The 20,790-nt window shown below is 43.6% G+C and overlaps 1 protein-coding gene across 6 annotated transcripts in view; it reads right to left on the bottom strand.

Moving 5' to 3' along the window:
• Nucleotides 1-227: 227 nt before the first annotated feature.
• Nucleotides 228-20,790, bottom strand: part of n4bp3 (NEDD4 binding protein 3) — a 29,898-nt gene continuing 9,335 nt past the window's right edge. For 3 of the 6 annotated variants that reach the window (XM_061686281.1, XM_061686284.1, XM_061686285.1), the window contains exons 2-11: nucleotides 12,323-12,450; nucleotides 11,959-12,230; nucleotides 11,705-11,867; nucleotides 10,460-10,672; nucleotides 8,510-8,631; nucleotides 8,234-8,429; nucleotides 6,089-6,181; nucleotides 5,764-6,009; nucleotides 5,426-5,681; nucleotides 228-3,130 (exon numbers count right to left, since the gene is read on the bottom strand). In XM_061686281.1, the coding sequence (XP_061542265.1) occupies nucleotides 2,760-3,130; nucleotides 5,426-5,681; nucleotides 5,764-6,009; nucleotides 6,089-6,181; nucleotides 8,234-8,429; nucleotides 8,510-8,631; nucleotides 10,460-10,672; nucleotides 11,705-11,867; nucleotides 11,959-12,197 (1,899 nt within the window). In that variant the 5' untranslated portion in view covers nucleotides 12,198-12,230; nucleotides 12,323-12,450 and the 3' untranslated portion in view covers nucleotides 228-2,759. Of the gene's footprint in view, nucleotides 3,131-5,425; nucleotides 5,682-5,763; nucleotides 6,010-6,088; nucleotides 6,182-8,233; nucleotides 8,430-8,509; nucleotides 8,632-10,459; nucleotides 10,673-11,704; nucleotides 11,868-11,958; nucleotides 12,231-12,322; nucleotides 12,451-13,896; nucleotides 14,713-20,790 lie in introns of those variants that run through there. The other 3 variants (XM_061686280.1, XM_061686286.1, XM_061686282.1) reach the window with 2 other exon arrangements.

The following is a 20,790-nucleotide window of genomic DNA, read 5'->3' on the forward strand; positions in this document are numbered from 1 at the left end:
TTAGTTCCAAAAGCCTCTGCTGCGCTTTTGTTCATTCTGCAATAAAATGCTTTTCCTCACCTTTTATTGGCACGCTTTGTGCTGGTTTTTAAGCCCTCCGAAGGAGTGGCAGACGTCTGGATCCTCGGGTGCAGTCCAAGCGTTTTGATTTCTGCTCACTCCAGTCCAGACCACACTAATCAGAAAAGCCTCTTAACTTTTTGTATTTTTTTTTATTTTACACCAAAATTCAGTTTTATTCAGACCAAGATGTGCGGCTTAAACTCCAGTAAGCAGATAAGAGTCACAGGCTGTGGAAGGTTCAAATAACAACTGGCTTTTGAATGCTTTTATGTGTAAAAAATATAGTTCATCATGCACTGGATTTTTGTTCAGAAGACTACAATAAATCATATCATTAAGCAGGGCAGTGTCATAAATAGAAAGAAATATCAATGGTGTGCTTGGAGTACAGTGATGTGAAAGACAATCCAGTTATTTACAAAATATATGAAACTGAGAAATAAAATACACTTTCAACATAATCTGTTTAATAAGTAGTGGCTGTTTTCACAAAAAAAAGTATTAAATCTTGGCACCAAACATCAGTCCTTGTTGATACCGAACCTCAGCATGCAGCTTCTCTCCCTGAATCCGGAAAAGCTTTTCAGGCCCTAACTAAATCCCTTGAGAATCCTTTGGTTATTGTCAAAACTGTACAACAAAGGTAGAATAACAACAACATTTCTCACAACAATCATTTGTTTATGTACAGATTCACATTTAGGAAGACTTACTGTATAATGCAGGATTATAATTGTGTCTTCTGTTGTTTCAGACTGTTTCGTTCCAATCAACAAAATAGAAAGGCTGTGATTTAAAAGTAGAAATATTCAGTATTTTTTCTTTTTTTAATGTCAAAGTTTTACCTCCCCCAAAGAGTATATGGAGCAATATTATGCCAGAAGTATAGTACTCATATCCACAATTTCCTTATATTTATAGTAGATAATGCATGAATCGTAATGACAAAATCCCAGAACATATGAAGGAGGTGCACAGGTATCTAAAAGGTGGTGTGCAGTGTGTTGCTGATTCAATGTGGATTGTTGAGCATTGACGGAGGTTAGCACCTCATGGAAGAAGATCTTAGATTGGTGAGAAGAAACCCCAATTCTAATCAAGTTGGGACACTGTGTACAAAATAAATAAAAACAGAATACAATTATTTGCAAATTATTTTCAACCTATATTAAATTTAATACACTACAAAGACAAGATATATAATGTTCAAACAAATAATCATTATCAAAGTTACCTGGGATAGGCTCCAGCACTCCTGCGACCCGCTTCAGGATAAGCGGTTCAGAAAATGGATGGATGGATTATTATTATTATTTTTGTTGTTGTTGTTGCAAATATTCTTTTATTTTTAATTTGATGTTTGCACCACATTCCCAAAAAGCTCAGATAGGGGCTACAAAAGACTGGGAAAGTTGAGGAATTCTCAAAAAACACATAACATATGCTGCCATCCAAGAAACGTCTTTTTGAGGGACGTTCCTGCTTATTTCAATCAGACAATGCCAACCCACATGTTACAACAGCATGGCTTCTTAGTAAAAGAGAGTGAGTACTAGACTGGCTTGCCAGCAGTCCAGACCTGTCTCCCATTGAAAATGAAGGGCACATCATGAAGTGCAAAATACGACAACCGAGACCCTGGACTGCTGAGCAACTAAAGTTGTACATCAAGCAAGAATGGGAAAGAATTATACCTACAAAGCTTCAACAGTTAGTGTCTTCAGTTCCCCAATGCTTATTGGGTGTTGTTAAAAAGAAAGCTGATGTAAGACAGTGGTAAACATGCCCCTTTCCCAGCCTTTTTTTAATGTGTTGCAGGCATCAAATTCAAAATGAGGTAGTATCCATCCATCCATCCATTTTCTGAGCCGCTTCTCCACACAAGGGTCGCGGGCATGCTGGAGCCTATCCCAGCTATCATCGGGCAGGAGGCGGGGTACACTTGAACTGGTTGCCAGCCAATCGCAGGGCACATACAAACAAACAACCATTCGCACTCACATTCTCACCTACGGGCAATTTAGAGTCGTCAATTAACCTACCATGCATTTGGGATGTGGGAGGAAACCAGAGTGCCCGGAGAAAACACCTCGCTGGCACGGAGAGAACATGCAAACTCCACACAGGCAGGGCCGGGGATTGAACCCCGGTCCTCAGAACTGTGAGGCAGACGCTCTAACCAGTCGTCCCCCGTGCCACCTAAATGAGATAATTGCAAAAAAAGAAAAAAAAAGATATCAGTTTGAGCTTGTCTGTAAGTCACTGATGGTGTCGTGGTACCCTCGCCTTAATTTGGTGCGTGGGTTCAGTTCCCACTCAGTGACGGTGTGAATGTGAGTGTGAATGGTTGTCCTTGTCTATATGTGCCCTGCGACTGACTGGCGACCACTTCAGGGTGTAGTCCGCCTTTTGCCCGGAGTCAGCTGGGATAGGCTCCAGTGTCCCACGACCCTAACCAGGATAAGCGGTGTTGAAAATGGATGGATGGATGGATCTTGTCTTTGTTGTGTTTTCAATTGAATATACAGTATTTTGAAAAGGATTTGCAAATGATTGTATTCTGTTTTTATTTACACTTTACACAACGTCCCCACTTCATTGGAATTGTACAATCATGGTTGCCACGTAATATAACTTGAATCTAAAAGTTTTCCTATTCTAACTTTTGCTCGCAGCCTGCCTCATCGTCGTCATGTTCAAATTTCAGAGGATTCCATTCTGTCAATCCATGGCAAACCACAGGGTGGACTGTCCTCTTGTTTTACCGTTTTGCTCCTCAGCTCTTGCTCTTCTCTTTCCAAAGTCCCGTCTCTGCTCCCCCCTCCTCCTCCTTCTCCTTTCTCTTGGCCGGCTTTCAACTGCTGCACCTCCCTCTCCAGCTCTGCGTTGCGGTGGCACATCTCTAAATAGCTGGCCTGCAGCTCCTTCTGGTAGCGGATGACCTTGTCCTTCTCTGTCTGCCATGTCTGCCTCTCCTCCTCGAAAGCTGCGGCCTGAGCCTCACTCTGGCGCCGCTCCAGTAGTAGCTCGGCGCGCAGACGCTCTTCTGTCGGGCCTACAGACCCTCCTAAATGCAAAAGATGGTCACATGCTTCATCTTCGATCCAGTGGAGCTGTCTGCTTCTGACCTGCTTACAGTAATAAGGTAATAACCTAATTTTTTGTCTCAAAATAACCAAGTGGTCTATGATCATCATTCTGCCTCAAAGACACTATATGGAAAAAAGTATTGAGACACTGGCAGGGTCACCCATGGCAAACAGGTCCGAGGTGAGGGACCAAACACAAGACCCCTTATGATGACGACAAACAATGGACGCAGGTTTCCCTTGCCCGGACGCGGGTCACCGGGGCCCCCCTCTTGGAGCCAGGCCTGGAGGTGGGGCTCGAAGGCGAGCACCTGGTGGCCAGGCCTGTACACATGGGGCCGGGCCCGCCCCGAAAGGGTTACGTGGGTCCCCCTTCCCATGGGCTCACCACCTGCGGGAGGGGCCATAGGGGTCAGGTGCAGTGTGAGCTGGACGGTGGCCGAAGGGAGGGACTTTGGCGATCCAATCCCCGGCTACAGAAGCTGGCTATAGGGACGTGGAATGTCACCGCTCTGGCAGGAAAGGAGCCCGACCTGGTGTGTGAGGTCAAGAAGTTCCGACTAGATATAGTCGGACTCGCCTCCACACATAGCTTGGGCTCTGGTACCAGTCCTCTCTAGAGGGTTTGGACTCTCTTCAACTCTGGGGTTGCCCACAGTGAGAGGCGCCGAGCAGGTGTGGGTATACCTATTGCCCCCCGGCTCGGCGCCTGTACGTTGGGGTTCACCCCGGTGGACGAGAGGGTAGCCTCCCTCCGCCTTCGGGTCCTGACTGTTGTTTGTGCCTACGCACCAAGGGCGTGATTGGGAAGAACGGCCCCCCCGATCAGAACCCGTTCTGTTATTGGACTTCTGTGCTCATCACGGATTGTCCATAACGAACACCAAGTTCAAGCGTAAGGGTGTCCACACGTGCACTTGGCACCAGGACACCCTAGGTCGCAGTTCGATGATTGACTTTGTGGTCGTGTCATCGGACTTGCGGCCGGATGTCTTGGACACTCGGGTGAAGAGAGGGGCGGAGCTGTCAACTGATAACCACCTGGTGGTGAGTTGGCTCCGATGATGGGGGAAGATGCCGGTCTGACATGGCAGGCCCAAACGTATTGTGAGGGTCTGCTGGGAATGTCTGGCAGAATCCCCTGTCAGAAGGAGTTTCAACTCCCACCTCCAACAGAACCTTGCTCACGTTCCGGGGGAGGCGGGGGACATCGAGTCCGAGTGGACCATGTTCCGCGCCTCCATTGCTGAGACGGCCGACCAGAGCTGTGGCCGTAAGGTGGTCGGTGTCTGTCCTGGCAGCAATCCCCGAACCCGTTGGTGGACACCAACGGTGAGGGATGCCGTCAAGCCGTCAAGGAGTCCTATCGGGCCTTTTTGGCCTGTGGGACTCCTGAGGTAGTCGATGGGTACCGGCTGGCCAAGCGGAATGCAGCTTTGGTGGTCGCTGAAACAAAAACTCGGGTATGGGAGGAGTCGGTGAGGCCATGGAGAAAGACTTCCGGACGGCTTCAAGGAAATTCTGGTCCACCATCCGGCTTCTCAGGAGGGGGAAGCAGTGCATCACCAACACTGTGTATAGTGGGGATAGGGCGCTGCTGACCTCGACTCGGGAGGTTGTGAGTCGGTGGGGAGAATACTTCGAAGACCTCCTCAATTCCACAGACACACCTTCCCATGAGGAAGCAGAGTCTGGGTTCTCTGAGGCGGGCTCTCCTATCTCTGGGGTTGAGGTCACTGAGGTGGTTAAAAAGTTCCTCGTGGCAAGGTCAAGGATGAAGTGGCTGGGGAGAGGGAAGTCTGGGCATCCCTGCTAAAGCTACTGCCCCCGCGACCCGACCTCGGATAAGCAGTAGAAAATGGATGGATGGATGGTATTGAGACACACTTCTCCATCAATTGAGGGTTGGACGAGAACTCTCAGTGGCCCCTACTCATTAAGTATTTGACAACCGTGGGAACAGTTTGGAGAAGGACTTTTTCCTGTTCTTCTGTACAAAACAACGTCCATGCAGGCATGATTAGATGGGTTTGGTGTGCAAGAACTTGCAGAGAACCCTGATTTAACCCATCAACCACATTTGCCATCAACTAGAACAGAGATGTTAGAAATTCCCACAGACACTGCAAAATCAAAGGGCGGGGAGACCAACTCCATATTTTCTTGAGCAAATTACCAGTTGATTCCTTTAAAATCCCATCTATTCACGTCAATTCCCATACAGAATTTTGAAAGATTATTCAATGTGTCTATATTTTATCCGAAAACGCTACCTGTTGTCCCAGTCGAAACGCTCTCATCTCCTTTCCCGTGGTCGCTGGTGCTCTGAGAGGGTCTTCTGTGACGCTGGGAACCATGCAAGATGAGCTTCAGCGCATCTACCTGGCTGTCCCTGTTGCGCAGCTCCAGGCGTGTCTCCCGGAGCTGCGTCTTGAGCTGGAAGATCTCGCTCAGCTTGTGGGTCACCTCAGCCTGAGAGTCTCGAAACTGCTGCTTGAGCAAGGAGATCTCTCCAGACTTCTGGCAAACCTTCAAGATATAAATGAGGACTAACAATACTGGAATTCACAAAACTCCTCTGTAATTACATCAAAGTGAGTGGGTAACCCACCTCCCATTGTGTCTCCTCTAGGGTCGGACTAGTTGGCTTCTCCTTGATTTCGCCCTCCTGGATTCTTTTAAGCCCCTCAAGCTCTTCTTGGAGTCGGCTCTTCTCCTGCTGGACCTTGTAGAGCTGGACCTGGAAACCACGCTGGGATCGCTGGGCATGCTGGGAAACCTGCCGGAGCTTGGCAGCGTAGAGGCGCTTCAGCTCCTCCACCTCGTTTTCCCACAGACGCTGTTTGCCTTCAAACACCTACACAGAGCAAGCACATGAGGTAAGGCATCAAACATGACGCACGACATCCGTTGATGAGCCAGACGAGAGTACTCACCTGAGCGATGGCGCCCTCGCTCTCATCCAGGTTTCTTCTCATCTGCTTCAGCTCGTGTTCTTTCTCCACCAGCCGCTCCTCCAGATCCCGCACCTTGGAGGAGGTCATGTTATGAGCTTGGACATGGATCTACTTGGCATAAACATATGTTGAATTCTATATATCATCCCTCCATCCATCTATCCATTTGCTATATGGCTTGTCCTCATGGGGTTAACGGCAGGGTACACCTGTGACGGATTGCCAGCCAAATGTAGGGCACATATAGACAAACAACCATTCACACTCATATCTATGGGCAATATAATTCAGGCAACCAAAGAAGTATGTTTTAGGAAGAATGTGCAACACTCCACACAGGAGGGCCTGAACCGAGATTTGTAAGGCAGACGTGCTAACTACTACACCACCTATGATAAACCAACGATTATATTATTTATTAATGTATACATTTCATTCCCACCACTGTAAATATTGCTTGTTTCTTTCCCAACTACATCTATTCAGTATTGTCGATGCATGTATACTGTAGTTGAAACATACGACGTTGCCTATTCTTACTGCTTTTAATTCACATCTGCTTACAATATGTAGTACAGTGGTACCTTGACTTACGAGGTGAATTAAATTAAATTCAATCAATTTACTCATATAGTATTGAATTGAAATGTACTGAAAAGCCAAAAACCACACCATTTTTGTTACATGTTTTTAATAAGGAAAATAAAACGTAATACAAGAGAATGTAATGGAATAAACTGGCGGAGAGCATAATTAAGACAAATGTCTCACACACGCACGTATGCACACCCAGACACACACACACACACACTCACACAGGCACACACGCTGTTGTATTTGTGTGTTAACACACTCCTGTTCAAATGACAGGTTTTTGGAAGGAGAAGGAGGGGTTGGGGGCAAGGCGGGAGCATATGTACAATTATGTCAAGGACTCAAATAAATGCCTGTCAGATTTCAAAACACTTTTGGTAAAACTGATGACAGAGAGGGTTATTTTTATTATAGTATTTTTATTTTTTTTTAATATTGACAAATGAAGAAAACAATGGCCTGCAGCAAAAAGGGCACTTTTTTGGTTAGTGCAAAAGGGCAGGTGCTTGAGCACCCCTTAGTGGTTATGTGTGCATGTGCCTGATGTGTGCCTTTAAAGGGCATGGCCTTCAGGAGCTGGATTCAGGTTTCGCTGGTTCTCAGTTTGTGTTCTCAGTTTGATTTGTGTGTTTTGACTGTCACATTTGATAAACTGGACTAAGGCTCTCCTTACCTACATGCGAGGGCATTACATGACTTTTGTTGCTCCATTTCTTTCCCACTACACTAGAGCAGCATATCTGAAGCTCACTTTCAAACAGGAAATAAAATGAACAGAGCGAAAGCTCGTTAAGTGCGGCTGCCTGTTCTTGCTGGTTTTTGTTTTTGTTATATATTCTGTCTGTACGTTATTTGTTCAGTTCATTTTATTTGAAGCTGAACTGCTTGCATTTACAGAAGACTTTATTGACAGGCGACACGGTCGACGACTGGTTAGAGCGTCTGCCTCACAGTTCTGAGGACCAGGGTTCAAGTCCCACCTGTGTGGAGTTTACATGTTCTCCGCGTGCCTGTGTCGGTTTTCTCCAGGTACTCCGGTTTCCTCCCACATCCCAAAAACATGCATGGTAGGTTAATTGAAGACTCTACATTCCCCGTAGGTGTGAATGTGAGTGCAAATGGTCGTTTGTTTGTATGTGCCCTGCGTTTGGCTGGCGACCCGTTCAGGGTGTACCCCGCCTCTCGCCCAAAGATTGCTGGGATAGATGGATGGATATTTATTGACACGTATATTTTATCCTCCAGACAATGCTGCTGACTATTCTTGCTGGTATATTCACATTCACATAGTATCATTCTATTCATGTTCATCATTCTATTCCTATCTATTCATATTTCCATCCCAATTATCTTAATATTTATTATTCAGGGACTCATTCTGGTTAGTGTCATTGATTGAAGTTTCCTACGCGTAGATATATGGGTATATTTTTTAACCTTTTGATTCTTTGATATTGTTATTGTATGCTGCTGTAAAAGCATATTTTTTCTCATTTTTCAATGCCATTCTATTTTTGCTATTGTACTAACCACTTCCTCTACAGACACGGAGAGGGTCCAGTCATAAGGAGGTGGAGCCTCCCCTCCATATGGCACCAGGCGGCTGAGGGTTGCCATGCTCCGACATGGCGTTTCCCCTAAGGCTCCGCCTCCTGACCCAACTGCTTTGGCGCTAATAGAGGTGCGGTCCAGGGAGCCGATAGTATTGATGTGGCCCATAGATGCACTGGAGAGGCCATCGAAAAGTATTTTTCAAGCAGTGATTAAGATAACAGATTTTATTGAAGGCTAGGCAGTAACACAGACCTGATGTGAGCCAGGTTTGGGCGAAAGGAGGGGCGATACGGCGGCAGACTGCTCATGGAGTTATGGCCTGAGTCCGACAGGTTGTCATCCTCCTGGCTCGTCTTGCGCATGGAAGAAGGTGCCTACACAGCAATAAAAATTTTGTGTAAATGCCATGCTAAACACCGACAAAGTTTATTATTACCTCCGCCAAGGGCCTCTCCCCCAAAGTAGCAGGATTACTCACAATCTTTATAGATGGGTGATGCATTTGCCAAAGGCCGAACCCATTAAAAGCAAGCGAGGATCTAGTTAATCGTCAAGTTGACGTCGAAGCGGATTTCAGATTTTTACTGTTTTTTCTGCAACTCCTTACAGATTTACAGCTTCATACCAATCAATTCAGTCATAATCATGGTCAAAGCTTCTCCAATTTCTTTACACCTCCTAACTCTGCCTCTTCTCTCATGAAACTAAAACGCAATCCATTTTTTAACATAGCATAACAAGTCAGGAAAGGGGCCATCTGGGCCAGCGAGGCCTTCTCTACTGGCCTAAATACAGAAGCAATGACCTACATTTCCTACCTAAATTCGAATATTTGTTCCATGAAATTGTATTACCGGTAATTTATTCTCAAAAATCTGTTTTCTCTCTTTCATAGTGTTTAGTGCAGCTGATGGTGAATTGCTACTTGTACAATATGTGGGTGCTAAGATTTTATTGACCAATCAGATTTCAGCCTCGATATGCTGCCAGGTCAATCTCATCAGTAGTACTGGCCAATGTAACTTACTGTATAGTAGCAATCAGACAGTTTCTTTAACCAACCAGCTTTTTCCCATCTTCTGCGTGGTTGATCAGAGCAAAACTTGTCACATCCAAGTTCGACAAGAAAAACATGTTTGCAGCAATCGACACACATTAATACATTTAATAATCAACATCTGATCAGTACGGTTTATTTAATGTTTTACGTTTTTGTAATTAGATAAATATTGATTGAGAACTGGGGGCATGGTGAACGACTGGTTAGCACATCTGCGTCACAGTTCTGAGGACCGGGGTTAAAATCCCGGCCCCGCCTGTGTGGAGTTTGCTTGTTCTCCCAGTGCCTGCATGGGTTTTCTCTGGGCACTCCGGTTTCCTCCCACATCTCAAAATCATGCATGGTAGGTTGATTGAGGACTCTAAATTGCCCATAGGTGTGAATGTGTGCGCAAATGGTTGTTTGTTTATATGTGCTCTACGATTGGCTGGCGACCAGTTCAGGGTGTACCCCGCCTCTCGCCCGAAGATTGCTGGGTTAGGCTTCAGCACGCCCGCGACCCTAGTGAGGATAAGCGGAACGAAAGATGAATGAATGATTGAGAACTGCTCCATATTATGTATGTGGCACAGTTACGTGCTGTGATATTGCGTTTTTGTATAGTTTTGATGGTTTCCATAATTGTGACGTGAGAGTGGTGGTATGAAGAGGTGGAGTAAGACCCCACAGAAGGCCCAGGTACCAAATGCACGGCCTGCCACAGACTGAAGTGACATGATTTGTAATATTCAGTCATCCAACACCATCTTCCATGAACCAGGAAGTCACCTGCAAGCTAAGAAATGGATGAACCAAAACAAATACAGTGTTTGTAATGGAAACTATTGTTTCACCAATTTTCTTTTTTTCTTCCTGCTATTTTAGTCTCAATTGAAGTTTTTTTTCCCCTGGTATGGTCCTGTCATCTACCATCAGCCTCTGTGAACTAGGAAGTCACCTGCTGCTATCACATGAATAAACAAACTTCCACACATTGTTGTATAGTTCAACCTTGGAGTAATTTTGCTTTCCAACTGAGAGCCGTTCTAGCTCTAATTTGGTTTCCTGACTTTTAAAGAGATTTTGTGAAATGAACACACTTTCTGGCGCTAAACTGGGACGAGGCAAAAGTTTGGTGAATGATAATGGAACACACAGCATACCTTGTTACCAGTGATTGACCCTCCATGACGAGAGGGCGACGATGAGGAAGAGAAACTGGACATAGTTTTAGAGACATGGGCGTAGGCTTTGTGCAGCCCATTAGATAGCCCGTGGTCCACCTGGTTCTCTGATTTGGAAGATGGACACAGGTTCTGCATGGAACTGAAGTTTTTGGGAGTGACAGGTATGAAGGCAGATGACCTAAAGTGAGCCTGGGGGGGAAAAAAAGTCAAGACACTTATGTAAATCACGTTGGCCATTGCTGGATTATAAAACGCAAAATCACATTAAGAAACAGAGGCGGAAGATCCTCAGCATAGATTGACTGAACGCCATTTTGCTAGATTTTATTGCAAGTAACGAATCCAAGCTCAATGAGTGTCAGATGCCGTCCGACAGGTTGCGGGGTGTCGAAGGATGTATCTTGACTGGTAAAAATATGATACTGATCCATTTAGCACAATCTTGGCAGTTAGCCACTGGCTGTTTGTCAATATAAAACACCCACATTCACTGCTTGGAAGTCATGAATGCGTTCCCAAATCACCCTCTACATGGTGCTTCAATAATTTATCTGCTATTATATGGACATAAGTCTTGAGAAACTATTTTTAATCAATCGCAAAGCAGAACAAGTTTCATACAAGAAATTGTCTTTATCATATCATTTGAACTTTAAAATTGCTCATTTTGAGCTACGGTGTAACATATTGGTGGGCAATGGTCACATTTGATTCATAAAATGGACACATGGGCCAGGCCATTTGTAGATAAGTATGTAATCATAAAATAACACATGAAGTTCTCATGTTTTGATTGCTTGATTTATAAAATATTTAAATTGTATTGAATTTACAATTTATATAAAAATGTGTACAGCACATGTAAAAATTTGTATTTTACTTTTTTTTGTTTACCATTTACAATAAATCATTTAACCCATTTTATACTGAAATAATTTAATAAATACATTTCAATTAACCGATTTTAGGAAAGAAATGCTAAGTTAACACATCAAACATTACAAGACTCTTGATCATGTAAGTGCTTGGTGGGCCGGACTGAAGATCAAAGCGGGCCATAGGTGGCACATGGGCCACACTTTGCCCACCCCGAGCGCAACAGGAGCATTAAAGGGTGAGTTGTCTTTTTTTTTTTTTTTTAATCATACAGCAGTTAATTTTTTTTACTCTTGTATGATAGTTAAGGATGGTACTCAATAGTGCACTTGAATAAACATTGACCTTTTCATACTTGCCCCCACTTGGCAGTGAGTTCTTTGTCAAATCAATTTCTGTGCCATCTTTGTGGAAGACCTTAGCATACAGGTTTTCTTCCTTATGCGCGCCGACAGAGGCGATGATGTCCTTGTTGGAGCCACTCCTCTGGTTGGCTTTAGGCTCTTTTCTGTTGGGGAACACGATACATAGTCCATGTAATGTGATAACAGCCTGGGAATGTACCATGACGCCATCTTCCTCCGATTGGCGTCACCCACCTGGGGATGTTGAGGTAGTTGAGAAGCTCTCTCTGGGTGAAACCTTTTTTTAGGAGCCCGTTGGACGGTTTGGGCCTCACCTGGGGAACGGCCTGGTTCACTTTCGTAGGAGACACGTCGGGCCTCTCCACCAGACTGCCGACACTTCCCATGTTGTAGCGGGGTGAAAAGGACGGCGCTGGGAACGGGCTTTGGAAGTTTTTACTAGGTCGAGGAAGCGTCTGGACCGAGGCTGCCATTGGTTACACGGCTCACAGGGGAGGAAAGGTGCTCTGAAAAGAGAAAGAAAAAAAAATCACTGCCTGAGATGAATGTGTAAAGACTTTCACTTTATGTCTTGACATTTTAAATGCTACATGCTCACTTTGGTTTATTTTCCCACAATCCTTTTTGCTCCACTCCACCTTTTGCCTCTTTTTATTACTCTGATTGGGTGTCATCAGCTGTGCTCCTCGTGAGTGTACATGTAGTTGTCTCAGAGCCGAGTTGGAGCTTAAACACATGCACGCACACACAAGCCCATCCGCATCGCCCATCAGAGAACAATGCATGAGACAATTACACTTTTGCAATGAGAACACACATCCTACAGCTATTCAAAAATAACCACTGTATGCTCGCAGTTGTTTCAGTAGTGGTTTTACTCAACAGGAGCTCGCGTCTGGCTGTCCCGGCAGCATCTAACATGCAGTACATGAGGCTGATGTTTATCCTGAGGTCGGGCAGCATACGTCAAATCACAAGCCTGTTGCGTAACTCTGATCCAACGAGGTTACAACTGCAGAGCTCAGCGGGGGAAAAGATCCCTCACTGAGCCCATGTGGACGATTCAATCTGGTGCTTATTTTGCTTGCAAATGTCCTGCCATCCAACGAAAGTCACATGTGTACCATTGACAGAATGCTTGCAGTCTGTAGAATGTGGTAGACTTTCATTAAGGTAAAATGATCTATCTATCTATCTATCTATCTAGCTATCTATTCATGAGCTGAAGCACAAACGGTTTTCTTTAGATTTTTCTTGTATCTATCAATGTCAGGTAAATGGACGAATAAACCCCTGAGATAAATGTAAAATTGGCTGCCATGTGAAATTGTCGTATAGTTTGATGGTATATATATTTTTTGTCAGACATATATTTGACACTGATGTGTAATCCATAACAAACTTAAAACAAACATCATCTTAAATGAAGTGCAGTGGATTGGGAGACTGCCGAAAAGAATCATTTTATAGGACACATTATTTAAGGACAGACTCAACATATAAGATTGAGAAATCTGTCCAGAAAATATTATTTGGAACGGTAGTACATCTTACAGTATATATACAAATCTGTACTATATACAGTACAGATTTAGTAGACATCGCTCACTTCTAATACATTATCAAGAGAATTACACTGCCGCCCTCGTCAGAGTCAACCATTATGCAAATAATTTATTGTTTTGAATGTTTTAGTATATAGTGGCTCACTTCTTTCTACACTTGATGAGAATATGAACATTTTTAAATATTACTAAGACACTTGCGTTAATTCATGTTTTCTGATGGACAATTCATTAAATGCTTTTAAATGTGCACAAATCAGAAGATTTGAAGCATTTCATTACATAGCTAGTGTATAAAAAAAATTTCACTATGGTTTCCTCGATGGAAATTTTGGTTTCTTGACCTCAACCCACAGAACTGCCACATCTACATCAAGCACAAAGATGACAAAACCTTCAGCTTTCAAGTGGAGGTTCTCAAGGACAAACTCCCTCCTAAAATAGCAGAAAGAGGTCTGACACTTGATTGTGAAAAGAGGACATTTCAGACGCTCAGAGACACTTGGGTCAGTCAGCAGCACCACAACAACGCACAGAGTAAGCAAAATTCCAACTTGTCGGTTTTTTGGATGCACCGAACGCTCACTCCCACGGACACTTCACTCACACTGGTTAATGCGTGCGGATCTTTCAGCAAAAAACAAAACAAAACAAAAAACAGCTCCGGATTCTCTACCCCCATGAAGATCGCCTTCCCCTGCCTCATATCAAAGTTTGTTTACATTTGTGGGTTAACTTTGCAGGTTACCTCCCACACAAGCGCACACTCGGTTATATCACATGAGCTCTGTGAAGGCTGGACCTTGTGCTAAAACCCAAATCATCCACTGGCCTCACTTAATCTGTTCCACAAACAACTACAGTGATATAGTGAGATTTAGTCGGGCTGGTCAACACTGAAAATAAATATGAGGATACGCGGTATAGAAAATGGATGGATGGATGAAGACTATGTGTAAACCCCATGAGGGGAAGATGAGGAATATTAGACGAGTATGATAGACAAAACTATACCAGAAATCATTCCCATTGAAGATCTCTCGTCAACTGGTAACTGGACTTTACACCAATCTGATTGGCTTGATCGATATCAGCCGATAATTGGCATTTTATCCTGATCGGCTTTAATGTCATAATTCGGCGATCTGATCAATGACGTCATGGATCGGCTCCGCAAAAGACATTTACTCCGCATTGCCATCGTGTACAGTATATTTGAATCCAAAAGCTAGTTTATTTTCAGCCTTGGCGACTGACCGTCAATAAAGTTATTTAAAAAAACAAAACATGTTGGCTGTGTGGGACAGACACGTCAGACTACAAGATACATTTGGTCTTTCACGATTGCACGATGTTAAACTATCCATCCATCCATCCACCCATTTTCCGGACCGCTTCTCCTCACTAAGGTCGCGGGCGTGCTGGAGCCTATCCCAGCTATCATCGGGCAGGAGGCGGGGTACACCATGAACTGGTTGCCAGCCAATCGCAGGACACATACAAACAAACAACCATTCGCACTCACATTCACACCTACGGGCAATTAAACTACTGCAATAAAATCTTGTATACCGATACTACCGCATTCAGTCTTTTACGATCGCTGGGCTTTATCTTGTCAACTCAAATGCTCGTTACCATGGCGACGACAACAACAATGGACTGTGTGTATTATAAGAACAAAATGGGGGAAAACGTGCTGGTGGTCACCGGTGCTCGGGAGTGGACTTTAATTCAAGGATTGCTTGAGGTATGTTCACGTACTTTTAATATGATACGGCTCGCAAGCAGGCAACAAAACGTTTTGTAGCCTAGCAAGCTAGTGCTAGCACTAACGGTTGTACTTAAACATGCTGGCGTTCTGTCGAATCATGCTTTAAAGTTTTGGTGTGTGTGAAGTAATTTAATGACATTAAAGTAATTTAATTACAGTAAGTTAGCACCCTGCGGCATGGTGTACAACTGGTTAGCACATCTGCCTCACAGGTCTGAGGACTGGGATTCAAATCCCGACGCCGCCTGTGTGGAGTTTGCATGTTCTCCCCATGTCTGGGTGGGTGTTCTTCGGGCACTCCGGTTTCCTCCCTCATCCCCAAAACATGCGTGGTAGGTTGATTGAATACTCTAAATTGCCCGTAGGTGTGAATGTGAGTGCAAATGGTTGTTTGTTTCTATGTGCCCTGCGATTCGCTGGCGACCAGTTCAGGGTGTACCCCGCCTCTCGCCTGAAGATAGCTAGGATAGGCTCCAGCAGCCCGCGACCCTAGTGAGGAGAAGTGGTACGCAAAATGGATGGATTGAAGTTAGAACCAATTATTTCTGTCAATGTTGGTTTGACCTGACTGATTAGAATACATGACCTGAATAGAGAATACTTTTGAAGATACTCAGTACACAGTACACAAGTATATACAGTAAATGAACAAGTCATTTAAATAGACACTTTGGTCTATTTAAATGACTTGGATCGGTGATCAGTTATCGGGTTTTTTTTAACTCGCTGATCGGCCCAAAAAATTGTGATCGTGTAAAGCCTACTGGTACCGTGAGGCGATCTATTCCGATCGGGTGCAAACATGCACTACTCGGAACAGCCGTGTGACATGCGCACGTCGTCGTGAACGTCACGTCATTTATCAACATGGAGGTCAGTCGTCTATTCAGCACAGTAGTTTTTATAGCTTTATTTAAAAAAAAAACACACACAAGATAAAAACAACTCATAAGAAAAAACAAGATCTCCGTCACATACGAGTTCTGTTGGGAGGCGTCATATTTACACCATGCGTAAACGATGACGTCACCACGCATTCACGTCGAGACGAAGCATGCGCAGACAGCTTTCCCCCGCTCTATTCCAAATGACGCCATGCATGGAGAAAATGTACTTCTGATCGGTTTGGAAAAAAAAAATATCCCACCCCTGTGAAACCAAGTGAAATTCCATTCGGATTCGGCCTGCATATGCCGATTGAGGTGTTTATATGGAGCATTTTCATTCGGTTTGGGCTTTTAAACCGATTATTATCGGAATAGAAAGCTCGATGTAAACCAGGCTAGTCTTGCAGCTCTTTGTTCTTTATTTCATACCTAGGGAGATCCATATCACAGAGGAAAGAAAAACAATTTAATAGAGAAACAAGAAAGGAAATTATAACAACAACAATAATAATAATATCAATTCTGATTTAAAAGTAAAAAATAAAATAAAAAATAATAAGGATGGTTCTTATTTTTCATGATTTCAGAGGCATTAAAAAAAACAAACTTTATCGTGATAGCTTTTGGGACAATATATCGTCCTTTCCTCCTTGTTCCACCTAAACAGTATTGCTACACTTAGGTCCATGTCATCTCATTCTGAATGAGAAATGATCATTTATCCATTTGGCTCCTCACGTCCCTAACCACAACACAATTACACAAAAACTAACAACACAGAGACAATCACAAGAGACAATAGCAACTGTATGTATACGACCTTCGTAAATGATTGCAACCTACACTTGAGTAGCACTCAGTAGAGCAAGGAGCCCAGCCAAGGTGGAACTGATAAAAAAATTTGCACATTGTCAAATTCTGCAATGAACAGCATGTCCTCAAAACAAGAACTAAACAGGAGATGGCAATGAAAGGAACACACAAACATCTACTGCTAACAGACGAGTTACTCCTAAACTAAACACAAACATAAACTAAAACATAACATAAACAACAAGTCTAACTTATTAACACAAATCATAATGTGCTGAATGCAGGATGATGTAAGGTCACGTAATTGTACCATTTTTGGGGAAGGGGGGCAGAAAAAGTTAGTGATTTTGTTGCATTGTTCAAAACCCTAACCAGGATCATAACGTTCATCCACTTACTGTACCAGTGTACAGTATCTCTTCAGCCTTTTGATGTCAGTATATTGCACCACTTTTTAGATGTGACAAAAGAGCCAAACACCTTCATGCAATGGAAAGTCAATGGACAGCTTGTTTTATATCTCCGATGTGGGTGGTATCTAAGACCTGAAAAAAGGTTTTCTCTATTGGTTGCTCCTTAACATTCCATATTTTTGGTTTATGGTGAGTTTGTCAGACTTTTCATCACTCTACTTTCCCTCTCGCTGACCACTGTATGCATTACGTTTTAAAGATGTTCCACACTTTATCTTGCAAGGAACCATATTTAGTTACTGCAGTGGCAACGCCAGTCTGCATGGCAGACTATGATCCAGTCGCATTACAATAAGAAAAGTAATGATAATACATCGTACAAAATACAATTTTGGTGCACTCATCAAGAGCAACACTCAGTAAACCATTAAGATCACCAAAGCTGATCTGTAAACAACAATGAATTCAAACTTAAAATTATTCATTCATTCATTTGCATAGCACTTATCCTCACTAGGGTCATGGGTGTATAAGCCTATCCCAGCTATCTTTCGGGCGAGAGGCAGGGTACACCCTGAACCCGTCGCCAGCCAATCGCAGGGCACATATAAGCAAACATTGACATTCAAACAGTCTGGCAGGAGAGATTGAATATTTTTTTAATGTAGTAGTGAGGCTTACTATACCCAAAGAACTGTGGATTGCAACACCATGAGGCCGGCAGAATACGTGTAACCAGGACAAAGAATTTTATGGATCTATGTTCCTTTATCAGCTAGACAGACCTCAAACTGAAAATTAATAGGGGGAACTATTTGCCTTCGTCAGGAAAGGAAGGGTGGGGACACAGCAACAAATTTTCAATTCAATTCAATTTTATTTACATTGTGGGAATTCACAACAAATGTGGTCTTATGGCACTTTACATATTGAGCAGGTCAAGAAGCATGCTTCACACACATTGAGCAGAATTAATCAAAACATTTTGAGAGATGAAACATTTGATTAAAGTTTTAAAATAAATCATTAATAACCTTTGTAGGCGCTATAAAAATGCCATTGGAATAGATATTGAAAGTCATTTGAAAAAGTAGATCACTTTTCCTTTCCTGGTTATAGCCTACCTCTATGGTTTGTGGTCCTGCCATTTTTTTTTTTTACTCAAATAAAAACACCACTGTAGTTGCCAGGACCTTAAAATAGCCACTTCCCAATTTTGTGTCTGGCGTCTACACTTTGAGTGCTCAATAGCAGCTTTTCTCTGCAGCGATGAACAAATACGACCCGTTTGACCCCTGTAGTGACTCAAGCAGACGCCATCAATGAAGACAGTGTGAGAGAGAACACTTGTGCTTTAACGCCAGCACTCTTGACCACCACTGAGTCATGCTCCGTGTCTCCCACAAAGGCTGCTTCTCGTCTTCTGTGTTTTGCAACGGTAGCGAACCGCTTGTGCCAAGTGGCGTCTGCTCACTCCCAAGACGAGAACGACATTGGCTCGGTTTAGCCACAGGCGTCCCTCACCGCATTTCCATGTACGTGTGTAGCTTGTGTCATGTCATATTTCACACATACAACACGACATACAAATTGGCCTCAGATGCAAAGAAGAAGCATTTCAAAGTCCTTTTTTTCTAGCCACGGGGTTCGTCTGTGTCTCCCATCCATAATGAATAACTAGCTAACAATTAGAGGCTGCAACTGAACACTCTTCGTCAGTCCTGCCCCACGGTTACGTTCGCATGCAACACTCATTCGCACATTGGAGCATTCGTTGGGTTGGCCTCATGTAGGAGATGATTGCTCTCTCCAAAGCCTGCAGCGCACTTCATTCCGCTGCTTCTGACAAGTGTTGACAGTAAGAACATGATCAAATCAGCACAGTCACACTTTACTTTCACATTGTTCGACTGTCGAGGATGTTGCTTGTAGGCCCTCGGTGAGGTCAATTGCCCTTTTTTGAAAATGCAAAACTAGAAAACTCGAATCTACTCGCCCTCTAAATCCCCATTGGCTATTTGACCAGCGAATCAGAACCGAATCGTTACTCGTTGTACTATTCCGAAATAATAGTCCTACAAATGAAAAATCTGCTGGCACGTTTTGGCTGATACATTTCAGCTGCCACGTCCCCCTCTGGAGTTTTATTTTTAAAATGGCTTATTTTAACCAGGATTCTTCATCAGACCTTGGCCAAAGGTAAATGCCCGCATTTGTTTTGCGCCCGTTTAGATGCCGTAAATCCTCGCTGCCTTAGTTGGACAACTGTCGCCTTTCTAACTAGCCTGCTGGGTAGCTAGCTGGCTCTCATCATCTTTCATGCTGTGTTGGATAAACTTTCTCAAATTCAATCTGCTGTGGTCGGCATCCAGTGGCCCCTTTCCGGCTTCGCTTGTGGCGCTTCCGTGAATATCCGTGCTGCTCCTTGGCGCTGCCTCCTTCCGCGAAGAGCTTTTTTTTCTGTTTTTTAAATGAACTATATGCGGATATCTCAGTGAAGCTACAATGTGTACATCTGCAGAAGCGATGCGCACTAAGTCAAATTGGCGGCTGTAAACACAGGCAGACCGTGTAATTTATTCTCTCTTTTTTTTAAAGTAAATGCGGTGATGAGATAATTGCAGCTCGTCAAAATGAAACAAGTAGTATTTTGTTCTTTGAATTGTTGTGATTCGAATGTGAAAATATTGATTCAGCGTTTGTTTTTTTTTGGTTGGACTCGTGAGTTGATTCGACTCACCACCGACTCGTTCGTAGCTCTAGTAGAAAGTCACTTGGCAGCTACTTTGTGGTCAAAGCCTATCTCCATATATTATTATCCCTCTACCATCTACATCCGTTTGTCCTTATTTGGGTCGTGGGTGAGCGAGAGCCTATCCCAGCTGACTTTAGGCTGGACTAGTCGCATGTGATTCACAGGGCACATAGACAAACGACCATTCACACTCACATTCACACCTAAAGACAATTTAGAGTCTTTAATGGGAAAACCCACACGAGCACAGTGAGAACATGCAAACTCCACGCAGGAGTTTTTGATTGAAACGAGTTCAGGAGTTCAAGATTGAAACATAGAACCTCAGCATTGTGAGGCTGATCACTTGTGTTGATAATATCTATTCCCTTTGAAATTGATAAAAGCCAAATGTCAAAATGCACAAGAAAGATGTTTTATTGATGACTAAAACACCACAGCAACCCGGATACCATGCAAATATGCTCCCAAAGTGCCGCGAGCAGCATTGGCATAATACAACAGCATACAGTTGGGTGAGAGGCGGGATACACCCTGGACTGGTTCCATGCCTATCAAAGGGCACATAGAGACAAACAACTGTTCCCACTCACATTACACTTATGGACAATTTCACAGTCTTACCTGCAATATCTGGTCTTCATTAAGAGGGAAGCCCAATAGGGTCAAATAATGATATTAGTGGCCAATTTCTCTAACCTACATGTATGCATAAACTCTCAATTCATGTCTCTAACTCCCAAGTCCAAGTCCAGTATCAAGTCTTAGTTTTTGTCAAGACACAAGTCATCAAAACAGTGACTCAAGTTGACTCGAGTCCAAGTCGCAATGACTTACTGTAGGTCCCCATTTCTGGTTC

This window comes from Phycodurus eques, chromosome 9 (assembly GCF_024500275.1).
Source record: "Phycodurus eques isolate BA_2022a chromosome 9, UOR_Pequ_1.1, whole genome shotgun sequence".
Lineage (NCBI taxonomy): Eukaryota > Metazoa > Chordata > Actinopteri > Syngnathiformes > Syngnathidae > Phycodurus > Phycodurus eques.